Genomic DNA, 13,733 nt, shown 5'->3' with positions numbered 1-13,733 from the left:
TTCTGCCCAGCAGCAGCACTCTGGGCTATGCAGTGACAGTTAGTATGGATTTGGGAAAGTAACTTTTCTTTACCCTTCAACTGATAAATACCCAGAGCTGCAATACAGAATCCTATGAACGGATAGAATTTCACTTTCCTCTGTATTTTGTGCTATTGTTAGAAACCGGCAGTAACCTACAGGCTTCCTAGATACTACTTTCCTTTTTCTTCACCATGGTGGGAATTAAAAAGAAGCTATGTAGGACAGTAATTTCAAAAGTTCAAGGGAAAGTTTTATGTGGGGATGAGCAATGAGCTGGTATTCACAGTGATTCTTTATAGCATGCCGTTTTCAGATATTTGTCAGGTTAGAAAGAGCAAATAGGAAAGAATTAAGCAAAATAAAGTGGAAGTACTTCTGTAATGCAATAAAAAGAAGATAAATGCACTTCATTTGTGATACATTTAGAGTGAAATGAATATTTCTCTGTGCAGAATCCCCTACTGCTCAATCATCTGACAACAGTGAGGAGGCACAAACTGCAGAGTTATTCTGTAGAGAGGTTTGCCAGTACACCAGTGGGTAAGTAGCAGTTACATTGTAGCATTGTGTTTTTGGTTTTTTTTTTTTTTTTTTTTTAGAAAGATGACAATCCATAGGGACAGTAATCCATAGGGATAGACCTGAGCAACACAGAAAACTGTGAGAGTGACAGAGCACTGGAACAGGTTGCCCAGAGGGGTTGTGGAGTCTCCTATGTTGGAGATATTCAAGGCCTGCCTGGACAAGTTCCTGTGTGATGTACTCTAGGTTTCCCTGCTCTTGCAGGGGGTTTGGACTAGATGATCCTTCGAGGTCCCTTCCAACCCTTGGGATTCTGTGATTTCATACAGGGAGTTAGCACAACGCCTTGTGCTTTCTTCTCATAATCCTGAACACTGAGAAAAAGGAAACTGGTGAAAGGAATGCTTTTAGTTAAAATAGCTACATTGTGTGAACAACAGTGAATTCTTAGTCTGAGGATGAAAAAATACCTGCATCCATTCTGGAGAGTAACACAGCTAACATTAATAGTTCTTTTTTCTTTGCCTTGGTTATTTGGAGTTTTTTAAAGGTCTCTCAATTGTGGATAGAAGCCAGAAAAAAGGAAATAGTTCTGCTGTAAAAGGGGCAGAAATGTAATGCTAGACACAGTTGCTTATTTTTTTGAGCATTAATGTCCCATATTTTCAGGCTTTATTTGAATAGGTATAGCTGCAAACTCTATAGTACTTGAGTATCTGGAAAATAAGGATTCACCCTTTAGAAATTCTGCTTTGATTTATCATCACCAAGGCTAGTTTCTCAAGGATTGACAATGCTACCCACTTGTCTAAAAGTTTTAAATCTAAATTTCTAAATATTTAAAACTTGGTATTTAGAAAATAGGACTTATTTTTCTGGGGTGTAAGCTTAGAATCATAAGTGCTGTTTGTTTCGAAAAATCAGGTCCCCGTAGTGATGTGCCTACAGAGTTAAATACCAAAGGTTAGGCAACCCAGCTCTGAATTTTTTTGTGTTTTAATTAGTGTGCATACATTGTCATCTCCTAACTCTGACCTGTGTGTGCTTAAACAGCATAATAAATTTGCAGTGGTCTATGATGTTATAATCTAGTTTTACAGGTTGTTCCTCAGCAGATCCTGGTCAACATGTGTGTGAACATCCTGTTTACATAAATGTGAATTTAATAAAGTCTAAAATTTTTAGAAAACAGGGATATGCTAAGTTAAATTTACTATGAAATTAAGACTAGATGCTCGTGTCACACAAACTACAAGAATAATTACTGTGATGAGTATCACACCAGTATTTTTTCTTGTCAAATTGGGATTAGTATAGCTTTATTTTAAATGATCTGAGTGTTATGACTTCCATAATGAAGTATAAAGTATTAATCTTTTAATCTGGTTGGTTTTGTTGTTCTTGAAGAGTATTTATCATAGAATCATAGAATTTTATCATAGAATCATAGAATAGTTAGGGTTGGATGTTTACTTGTTTTCTCATTTTTGAGTTGCATTCAAAACACTGAATGAAAAACTTCCACTGTTTCAAAAACCTGCTGACTTTCTGTCACAAACCCAACCATTTTAAGTATCAATTGCTCTGTGTGATACTGTATCACCCAGTTTAAATTAGGCCATCATGAGTTACCTGGGGATAGCATCTGTGTATTGGCTATTTATATTTTTTATAATTCTGATAAATGTAAATTGGATAATTGGGAGGCTTAATTTAAGTGCTCTACATATTTGTTAGGCAAAGGGGAAGTTCGAAGTTAGGTGCTGGAGGCTGCATTTCACAGAATTTGGGGTACATCATTGTTGCTCCTACACGGCTGCCATCCTAGCAATGCTAGCCAAAACATGAAAGTGCTAGAAGGATTAGCACTATGAGCTACTGCAGCTATTTCTCATTTGTGTATTGCAGTTGCTTCGGTCAGGATATTCCAGGCTGGCTTGTGTGGGATTGTGTTAAAAAAGGCATTATGCCTTACCTTCGTTCTGCTGCTTTATTTTTCCATTATTTGCTGGGAGTTTCTCCACCAGAGGAACTACTACAAGGTAAATGTAAGAAAGCAACTATATTTCTATGTTGTCTTTGTTTACTGTTTTCTTGGAAGAATGGTATTTTAAAATGGTCACATTAACTGTTAAGTTAATGCATTATAGTAAGATTTGGAAAGAAGCGGAAATACTAATTTGAATGAAGGGGCAGGCATGAGAAGCTGAGTTGTCTCGGCCATCTTTGCATGGAAAAGTTATGTACAAATATGCAAATTCTCAATGGTGTATTGATAGTAAGTAGTTGTGGATACAAAGATTCTGTGATTTAAGGATAATTCTAGGGGCTTAGATTACATCACCTGAGAAACAGTGTGGAGTATATTTTGAACAACAGCAACAAACTTTTTTGTGCAGTTGCTAATGTTGGTAAATCTTAAAGACAAATCAGCAAAACACAGCCAAGTAGAAATAAAACACATGATAAAACTTAATCCTCTACCTTGAAGGATCATAACACGTTACAGATACTAAACCCAAACCCAAATATTTTGTCTTTTGTCAAAATGCAGTGAAACATGGAATCATCAACTATTTGGAAAGGAGAACCAAAACTGCTATGAGCAACTGAGACAAAATATGGCATATTAAATGAATTTATATAAACTCTGAACTAAGTTTGAATTTAATTAGGACCTAAACCCCAAAATCTCCGCTTGTTGGGATATGCTATTGTCCTTACAATTAATCAGAAACTTCGATTCTGTAGGGAGGAGTCATCCTAATGAGTCAGCAATACCATTTTCTCTAGCAGAGCCAACAAACAACCACCCAGAAAACTGTTCAATTAGCCCAGCTTTACGTAGTGTGCTAGCAGTGACTTGATCATAGCAAAATTTAGTATCATTGCAGGCAGAGAAGATAGTGAAAAGCTAAACTGTGGTTAGTACAGAAATCTATTGCACTAACATACATTATGTATTATGAAATAATTTTAGCAAGGAATTCTGTTATTACAGTGGCTTATTCATGACTTGACATACATTGCTAAATAACTTTTAAGTTTAAGCCTAAAGCATATCCTCAGCTAATGCGAATTATTATACCTCTCATTAAGTCAGGGGAATTACATTCAAGCAAGGAGCTGTGCTGAAGCTGTAAGATAGGTATTATTTAGTGGAAAATGGACCAGGAGGTTTCTAGTTTTGACTGCATTATTCAGCAGTGGTGAAACACCTTAGCAGTTGCTCATGTTTTCTTTTGCAGCTTCTGAAGAAGGGCAGTTCAAGGCACTTTGTAGTTACCTCTCTCTACCTACCAACTTGTTTCTGCTCTTCCAGGATTACTGGGACACAGTAAATCCACTGCTTCAAAGGTACTGTTTGAGACTGGGCAGGCCATGTTTATGATGGCCCTCTATGGGAATTCCATATCAAATTTTGTTTATAAATGAATGAGCTTAAATTCTTAGTAGATTTCTAAACATTTGTTTGATGTGCTGAGGTATAGTAAATATCTGAAAGCATTTCAGATTTACCATAAAGCTTTGCCTGTGTGGTATAACACTTACTTCATTGGCCTATTTTTAGTCTGTCTACAGAAAAAAAAAGTTGATTGCATGAGCTATAAAATGAGAACATGGAAAATTATAGCTGGCAGGATGAGGCTTTGTACTATTTCTTCGCCAGATTTCCAAAATAGGTTGATGAATGTCAAAGTCAGCTTAATGGTTAAAAGGTACAATTTGAGTATTATGGACATTGCAGTCTAGCAGTAAAGAAATAGTTGATCAAATTAATCATTTAAAATCACAAGCAAGAATAAAGAGACACATACACACACTAACTGAGAACAATTCTGCAATATTATGTTGGAGCATGTCTCCATATATTTAATGTGATTGATCACTTGGTTGCATTAATTATCGTTCCTGGTTCTTGGCAGAATTTTCTGGCTCACACTAGCTTTTTCTGGGTTTTCAATAACCTCTGTTTTGTTGTCTAGATTCTAACAATTTAGGGACATTTTGACCTGTTGTTGACATGTTGACTTGTTTTTAACCTGTTGTTTAACATGTTGACCTGTTGTGAAACTTACCTGACTGTAAGTTTGAGTCAATTTTTAAGTCCAGCTGACATAAATTCCATACATACAATTTTTCTGTAATTAATTGCATTTGTAGTATACATAATTACTTGTAAATTAATAGAATTTTCAGAAATTAAGTTCTTCTTATATTTTCCCATGTTTACTCAAAGACATAACAGTGTCTATAGGAGACCACAAAGGATACGTGAACTTTAGAAAATAGTCACTAGGGGCAGAGCTAACAAATAGTAGTGCTCCCAGTCAGAAGATAGAGGTTTCAAGTGGGAGGCCACATATGTAATAGTAACAGTTGTCAAATCATCATGCAAGTTTCCATATGTTTTTTTGAAAGAATCTTATTTCAGAAGACTAAATTTGATGGTGGTTGAGAAATGTGTTAAATGAAGCATGCTAGATTGACCATCTGCTGCAGTTCTCTCCCTTCTCATCCTCTTTGCAGAAATAACATAGAAGATACCTTAGATAACAATTTCTCTGCTTAGCAACTTGCCTATAACTACCATTGCTTTGGTAGACATATTTGGCCATTCTAAGCAAGCATATAACATGCAGTAAAACATTGTAAAATAACTATTGGGTGATGGTTATTAAATAAAAACAACAAATATTTCCCTAGTGTAGTGTATAATATTTTCTTACAATGTGGCTTTCAGCTGATCTTTTCCAAAAAGATCTGTGTATTGTACCCCACTTTGAGAACTTGAATGAGTTGAAGACTGCTTGCATTTTTTAACTTTGTGTTAACTCTGGGTTTTCATGTGCATATAGATAAATTTAGGCATTGTTTTCATGTAGGTTTTTCTCCTGTGTACAAGCTTAAATTCTTTTCCTGAAGCAAAACTGTAAAGAATAGCTGGTTTTCCTTGTGAAGGTTTAGCTAAACTATCAGTGCTTTATCTGTGCTCTGTGTTTGCTTATTGCTTACTAGTTTAGTGATTCTAAATGTACATTATTATCAAACATTGTAATCTGCAAATGCTTTTGTGAAATAGGTGGTGTACTGACCCAGTGGTGTTAAGTTCTTTGAAGGGGAAAAGTATTTCAATAAGGTAAGATTGATTTCTGTTGTTTTTTTTCTTCTGTTTTTAACTTAAAACTGTTAAAAGAATAAAGTGCTTATCCTTTCTCTATAAAGGAACTCTTTAAACGGTTGTGTGTCCCTATTCAGTGATTCTTCATAGGCAATATATAACATGGTTAGACAATTTATCTAGCTTACTCTAGGATAAAACAAAAGCTAACTGAAATTTGAAATTTCTTTATACATAGAGGTTACTAATTGAAATTTAATTTCATCACCTTTGCTGGAATATAGAAATACTTGAAGCTCCCATGTGGAGCCTCTCACTTGGGCTTCTAGGACTGATGAACTGCTCTAGAACTGCAGGAGTTTGTAGAGAGGACTGAAAGCTAAGCAGAAATTTATAGCTGTCTGTTTTGGTTTTTGTTTCAGTTTTTATTATTCTCATAATAGTTCATTCTCACCCAGGTATCCTAGGAAAAGAAATAGCTTAATAGAGCTTCCTGAAGACTATAGCTGCCTTCTGAACCAAGCCTCTCAGTTTAGGTAAGATGTGAGAGATATAGTTGTTTTCATAGGTATTTTGTCACTTTTAGTCACTTCTATATTCTTGCGGTTAATGTAACTGGTGTTAAAACTACATATATAAATCATTTTATGGAAGTGAAGGCACTGTTATGGTTATACTGGTCAATACTAGCACATTTCAGTTTTAAATCTGAAACACAACAGCTTACTGAATGAAGTGTTGGGTAGGATAGCATATGAAACCATTATAGTTTAATTTGCTGGTCATTTTTCAGCAGTGCAATATGCATTTGGTTTGGCTATCAGCCTAAAAATTATTTTTTGCACTGGGCACAACAGGCCCAGAAGGTTGGCACAGTTTTATGCCAGGAAGAGTGAATCATAGGATAACTCAGGTTAGAACGGACTTGAGCAAATCCAACCAACTGCTCAAAGCAGGTATCTTGCAGATGATTTATTTCAAGCAGTGTAAAAACATAGTCAAAGGAAGCAGATACATGGAACATGATTATGACATAGTATGTCTTAGGGTTCTTTTGTTGGTTGGGTTTTTTGGAGGCTTTTGTTTTTAATGAATATTACCTGCAGTTAACATTTATTTTAAAGCTTTAATTCCTGCAGTAATGCTCTGGCTATGCTTCTTTTAGATGCCCGCGGTCTTACGATGATGAGCAGAAACATCCAGTATTATGTTTATTCTGTGGGGCTATGTTATGTTCCCAGAATACATGCTGTCAGGAAGTGGTTGATGGCGAGGAGTTAGGAGCCTGCACTTCTCATGCTCTTCAATGTGGAGCTGGAGTTTGTATGTTTCTGAAGTAAGTAGTTAGCCAGGATTTAATGTGTTAAATTGAAAGACTTGAAAGTCAAAATTCACAATATTGTCAAAACACTTGATTCTTTTTGTCCAAGATGAAGAAACATTGCTTTGACCTAAAATAAGCTCATCAGAAAGTTAAGAACCTGCTGGAAGTTGTCTTGTATTTTAAATGTAGTTATTTTTTCCCTTAAGAATCAGGGAATGCAAAGTTGTCCTCATTGAAGGTAAAACAAGGGGCTGCTTATATCCTGCTCCCTACTTGGATGAATATGGAGAAACAGATCCAGGACTGAAGTAAGTAAATGTTTGACTTCCTTTTCTACACTTCCATTTTGATATTGTTTTCTTTCTTATACCCATTAGACAACGTATTATGCCTTGTTCCATTTACAGCACTGTAATCGTAGAATAGTCAGGGTTGGAAAGGACCTTAAGATCACCTAGTTCCAACCCCCCTGCCATGGGCAGGGACACCTCACACTAAACGTTGTCACCCAAATGTGTAATATGTATCTTTAACCTGGTGAACTTGTTTAACTTCAAATTTCTGATGGTAGTTTCCAGTCACAAATAGCTCATTCATGATGGAAACACACTTTTTTTGATACTGTTAAACTTCCTTGCTTTTCTCAAGAATACTTTGTATGCTTTTCATCACAAATGTACAACTGCCATTGCTGAAATGTCATCTTGGAAATGGCAGGTCACTGCTTGTCGCATGTTGAATTTTTTTCATTCCCAGGAGACCTGTTGAAATTCAGTGTTCATACAAGTATTTAATATATTCTAGCTATGGTTAAGAGTTTTAGTGCTTTACTGTGAATGCAACAGTTTCTCAGTTGGTATTCTGATATGCTTATTGGGTATTCTTCTTTTTTCTTCCATGAAGAAGAGGCAATCCCCTGCACTTATGTTGGGAGCGTTACCGGAAGCTCCATCTGCTATGGCAGCAACACTGCATCATAGAGGAGATTGCTAGGAGCCAAGAAACAAACCAGATCTTCTTTGGATTCAACTGGCAACTGCTCTGAGTCTCTTGATTTTTTTTTTTAGTGAAAACTCTTACTTTGGGCAGTGCTTCGGAAAAGGAAAGGAGGGTGGTAGCAAATAATCCACTCTCAAGTGTATTGTGTAGTTCAGACACGATGGATTCTCTAGCTTGGGTGTATTACAGACACATTGAAGCAAAAATCTCACATTGTATGTTTTGCTTTATTTTTTTTCTTCTCCCCAGAAGGAACACCAAATTATACAATCACTACTGAACACCCACATTCAGAAATACTTCCACTTCTTGAGGACTTGTAATTGTTTCACATGTTTCAACAGGGACAAGCTTTCCAAATGCTCTGCTTCAGGGCACATACCACATTTTTGTTTCTTCCATGCCTTGAGAATATACCTGAATGGTGTTGCTATGGAAAAGCCTCCTTTTCTTTCTCCCTAGCTTCTTTTCCAAAGCTTAGTGAAGCTTTTAAATAGGTCAGGGTCTGTGGCATAACATTGGAGTGGAAATGGTGCCAGGCCTTTAGTAATCTGCAGCAACAGATGCAACAAACATTCAGTGGTACAGAAAGAGCCTTCATCCAGCTATGTCCTGGGATTTTATAAGAGTTTTCCTTAATAAACTCTTAAAAGAAGTGTGGGATAGAAAGTGCATGGGGGAACTACCATCTTGCTTATTGCATCAAAAAATAAAGTCTGTGCTTTTTGCATTGCCAGAACTGCACTTTATCTAATTAATTTGTTCTCACTTAACATTGTTTATCTTAAGAGTTCTAGGGCTACAACATTTGGTTAGGTTGTGTTCTGTTTTACTTCTTTCACAGTTTGTGTTCTGAGGTTTTTCCCCAAGACCCCAACGTAAAAATGCTGTTAAATAATTGTAGTGTAGCTCTGCAGTTTAAACAAGAGCCAGAGACTTCAGTGAAGTAGACAGCCTTCAAACCTATCACTGGGCTAAAATCAAGGCAAAAAAGTATCAAGTTTAGAGTCAGAAATAAGTTTGTTTTCCCATATTTAAGGGATTTTCCACTCTTCATCCTTTATCACTGTTGTTTGGAGCCTGCCTACATAAATGAACCCATGTGTTTTGGGGGCATGTTCAGTGCCAGTTAGAGCAGAAGAGGGGAGGGGAAAGGTGGCTAAGTCTGTTTCTCTGTCCATCAGTAGTGAATAGCTCATAGTGATTGAACTCTCTCTTGATATGTGACTGTGCTTCATTTCTAAATGTTTGTTGTTCTGTTTTCTGGATTTCAACCATAATATAAGTGAGAGAACTTGTAATGTGATGGGTAAAAATGCTTTCCCAGAAAACCCCATTTCTGCATGGCAGTTTGAAGTTGTCAACACTCTAAATTTCTCCACCTTTTGCCATTTGGGTTCTTCTGTGTCATTTTAATAAGGCTTCCAAGGGGAGGTTTTCAAATTAATGTCATTAATGTCTTGAAAACGTGGTGGTGTATGATTTCTTTTTGTTTGTTTTTCTGCTGATTGTATGAGAGATAGTAGAATCAAAAATAGTGATTTAGATTTATATGTTCTAGTTTTTTTTAAACTTAGACTATGTAGGAGTGCACTGAGCAGCACCAGAACACGGAATACCAATGAACTCAAATACTGCTCTGATTTCAAAGACTTTTTTATAACTTTTGCTATAACCTTTCCCTGGTGATATAAATAGTTGGCTTTGGTATGTTTTTGGGGTATTCTGTTTCTTGGGTATTCTTGGGTATTCAGTTAAGACCATTCTCCTTATTTTGATTCTTTCACTTTTTAAATCTGAATATGAAACTCTTTAAAAGATAAACATTAATTCTGTCAGTCTTCTCTAAAACCTATTTGAAATACATTCTGAATTTAGAGCAACAGTTGCCATGCAAACTCACATTCACCGATGATTTCCAAGGACATCAAAACACTTCTGACCAACAAAAATAGCGGATTAAGACTAGCAAATGTAGTTTCATGGATACTAAAACTGTTCTTACTCTCTCCCTCTGGTATTTACATATTCATTTATCAACAACTTTCAGATACCTTGCACTTCACTGGTACAATAATTCCGTTATGGAATATACAGTGAGATCACTTTTATTTTGTTTTCTGTCTGAACTGTAGTGTAGGACAGGAGCTGGGCTGAGCAGGTGAGCTTGGGTTTCAAGCTCTGAAAATCTCTCTGTAGCTGAAGAAATGGGAGAGGAATGTTGCATCTTTTTGTACGTTTGCACATACTGACTTAGCAAATGGGCTCCCATATCATTCACTGACGAGCGTGGTCATCTTTCATTTCATAAATTACTATGCAGTTTTGTTCACTGTGAGTATAATCTGTATTTAGTGATCACAAGACGCTTATGCCGCTGATTTCCGTTCCATCCAAGCTGACAAGAGAAGTTATTTTATAATGCACATATTGGTATCTTTAATTGCAAAAATGTAAATTTGAAACTTGTATAATGTTCTTGTGCTTTTGAAATAAAATATCTTGTATATGTATATTTAAAAAACAGGAAATAAAGTAACTTCTCATAGATCATTCAACTTTTATTTGGAGGCACATTGACACTTCACAGTTCATTTTACAAGAGCATTATAGCAGCATCTGTCAGTATGGAAAAGGAGCAGACTTAGTAAACGGTTGGTAAACAATACCAATTATCCAGTGATCTGTGTTATCAGTGAGCCAGTTGGTAATGGTGGCATGCTTTTTCTTATTTAAGGGAATATTCCCCTTGAAAGGTGTCCTTGCATTTTATGGACGTAAATTCCTGCAATGTCTTACCTCAGTTTGTAAATTAAGTCTTAAGTGCAGAATTTAATATTCAGATGTCCTTTCACTGATCAGTTGAGTGATTCTGATTTTCTAGCTTCTCAAAGGAGAACTGGCTATATTGTCTGTCAGATGCTTAACCTCTAGGAAGGGATATTTTATGGTGCTGGTCTAATGTGCTATATGATACTTCAATTTTATTACAGAGCTGAGCAAACAGCCAAGAAGTCCTTGACATAGAAACATCAAATGTCAATGTTCCAAGCTGCTGGCAGTCATTGCTTTCTTGTTAACTTTGCTCTAGCTTTGAGTACCTTGAAGCTTACAGAGTATGGGTGTTGATGATGTTACTCTCTGCTTATTCCTAGTAAATGTTTTTTAAGAACCAGCTCCTGTAAAGGCAAAAGGTAAACGTAGATAGATTAAAATATAAAGCAAAAATGTCATTAAGAACATTAGAAAAAGAAGCCCATTCAATGGGGAGAAAATAAAAGGGGGAAGGAAGGAATCCACAGCACTATTTCTTGCATAGCGAAAATCTCAAGGTGCAGTGTATAAATGTACAAAACTATTAGAGGGAGGACTCTAAATGCTTTGCTTTATGGTTGAAATCCACTTTATTTTCTAGAACAACATCCTTGAGTTGTCTCCACTGTAAAGAGTCATATCTGCGATACAATATCTAAGTTTGTTAACTGGATTCTTTTAATGTATTATTTGACAACATCTTCAGACTTTCTTCAAAACTGAAAGTTGTTTCATTTCTGTGGCACAATGTCTTTTATGTGTTTTTTATCTGTGTATTGTAGGTGGGCTAAATTTGGGTGTTGATACAGAAAACAAATGGATAATAATGAAAATCCAGTTTTATACAAGTCTCTCAGACCCAGCTATTTCCAATCCTGGCTACATTCTCTAAATTTACATTCTGTATGATTGAAAGCATACATGGAAAAGAAGCTGTATGAAGGAAATGTGTGTTGAAGGGGAGAGCAAGCTAAAATTCAAAGGGATTATATATATTATTTTGAGTAATGGTGAGTAAGAGGAGACCAGGTATCAAGTTAAATGTGAAATATTAAAACTGGACCTAAGTTTCATTTTTATTTCTGACTGTTGTTCATGATATCAGTGTCAAAAAGGAGTATAGGTTGGGCTGTTTAATTACAAGTTGTCAAATAACTTGAAAACTGTCAGTTTTAAGATGTTTCTAGGCTTCATGCTTGAGTGGATGAACCTCAGTGAAATGTGGCAAAGCAGGTAGTGGAGACTGTGGATTCCATTATCATTTCAAGTATTTGTTAAGATCTGTGGTTAATCATTTTCATTAGACTGTGGAACCTTCTGTCTCCATCCTCAGTAGTGCCTGAAATGTAATACTAGTCTCTGTGTACAAGAATTGTGACACTGTCTGGTACTTGGAGAGAGGTAATCCAGGGTTTCCACTTGAAGGTTATCCTGCCGATACCATGGCGGCCTGAAGAGTACTCATTCCAGATGATAAAAAGACTCCAATCTTTTAATCCCATTTTTCTCCGTGAATCATGCTAACCTTTACTGCAAGTGGCAAACCCAGTGTATCTCAATGTCATGATACTGCTCATGATCCAGGAATACTGATTTTGTCAATTTGGATTTATACAGAACTTCATTGAGCAATTTGACTTACATATTCCGGGCAGTCTGCCTCAGTTAACTGACATCTGGGGGCAGGACAAGATCATCCATCAAAGTGATAGTCTCCTCATGAAGAAGGACCTCACCCATGTTTCATGAGCTTTGTGGTGCTTGGTTAAAGTACTGCATGCCAGAGGCAGAGCCTGAACTGATACAAAGCACGTGAGCCAAAAAACTTGTTAGATTTTAAACATGATTCCTATGTTGTAGAGAACTGTGTGATTGTATTATTGCAGTTAAAAAAAGCCCCCAAAACAGTTTGCAGAAGGGAGGTTCCTAGCTTCTAAGGAAAGCTTACTTGTGTTCAGTTTTAAGTATGAAATGCTAAATGTGGTCTATTTGTATATTTCTTACTATTTTTTCTTTATGATCAGTATAGAGCAAGGGTTTTCAGTGGTAAGCAGAAAGCTTTAAAGGAAGAGCATCATCATTGCAATTTCACCAGGGACTTATTAAAAGGTTTCAGGGATTTTTTTAATGAAGATCTTCACAAAGGAGATAGGTGAGGTTTTTTGGTTTTTTTTGTCCTTAGGTGAGTTCCTTACTCTGGAAGTTGCTGTTGCACAAATGTACTGTTATTAATTCTGGCTGGATTAAGCATTAATAACAACTAGGATAAGATGTGTCCCCAAATTGTATTTATTTCTGTATCTGAGCAGATGCTCCGGCTTAAAGGCTTGTCTTGCTAATGCCATCTTTGTCTTTATAAATTACAGGGAGTTAAAGATGGAGTCTGCTGCTACCTGAGTTTGTTTCCTTGATCCAGTGGCTGTGGTGTTAAATACTCCAGAAAACCCGAACTCTTGTGGCAGGCACTGTAAAGCAGGCTGGGTATGCAGGGAGCCCTTCCACTGGCAGAGGAAATTAATACAAATAAGGCAAAGACAGTATTTATTTTAAAAAGAAAATTGTATCCTGACTGCTGTGAAATGAGCTGGCATCTTTTCTGTAGTGCATCTGTATCGATGGGGACTCTGGATGCCTAGACAGGATAGGAAGGAGCAGTCTAATGACTAAGTAATGTCTGGCAGTAGTCAACACAATGATGGTTCCCTGTGAGATGTATGCTGACACTCAGTTAAGTTCACAAGTGATCACACTGGTACCCACCACTGCAGTCCTTGGCAGGTAGCTGATGCACGAAGGTTAATTTGCCAAATATTAACTAGTCTTTGGTGAAAAGTTCTCCTTACATGAAAGTAAATGAGCTGCATGGGGGCTGGGGAAAATGTGTAGCTGGACAGGTCTACGTGTGAAACTTCCTGTGTTTTGGCATCA

The 13,733-nt window shown here is 36.5% G+C and overlaps 1 protein-coding gene across 2 annotated transcripts in view; it reads left to right on the top strand.

Moving 5' to 3' along the window:
• The window catches only part of UBR1 (ubiquitin protein ligase E3 component n-recognin 1), a 63,807-nt gene extending 53,535 nt beyond the window's left edge, over positions 1 to 10,272 (top strand). Inside the window, exons 40-47 of one of the 2 annotated variants that reach the window (XM_034061871.1) lie at positions 477 to 564; positions 2,455 to 2,588; positions 3,795 to 3,903; positions 5,630 to 5,686; positions 6,127 to 6,204; positions 6,834 to 7,004; positions 7,199 to 7,300; positions 7,896 to 10,272. In XM_034061871.1, the coding sequence (XP_033917762.1) occupies positions 477 to 564; positions 2,455 to 2,588; positions 3,795 to 3,903; positions 5,630 to 5,686; positions 6,127 to 6,204; positions 6,834 to 7,004; positions 7,199 to 7,300; positions 7,896 to 8,037 (881 nt within the window). In that variant the 3' untranslated portion in view covers positions 8,038 to 10,272. The remainder of the gene's footprint in view (positions 1 to 476; positions 565 to 2,454; positions 2,589 to 3,794; positions 3,904 to 5,629; positions 5,687 to 6,126; positions 6,205 to 6,833; positions 7,005 to 7,198; positions 7,301 to 7,895) is intronic. The other variant, XM_034061872.1, reaches the window with a different exon arrangement.
• The last annotated feature ends 3,461 nt before the right edge of the window (positions 10,273 to 13,733 follow it).

This window comes from Melopsittacus undulatus, chromosome 4 (assembly GCF_012275295.1).
Source record: "Melopsittacus undulatus isolate bMelUnd1 chromosome 4, bMelUnd1.mat.Z, whole genome shotgun sequence".
NCBI classification, from domain to species: domain Eukaryota; kingdom Metazoa; phylum Chordata; class Aves; order Psittaciformes; family Psittaculidae; genus Melopsittacus; species Melopsittacus undulatus.
Note: the sequence above shows the minus strand (reverse complement) of the source record. Positions and strands in the feature narration are given on the sequence as shown.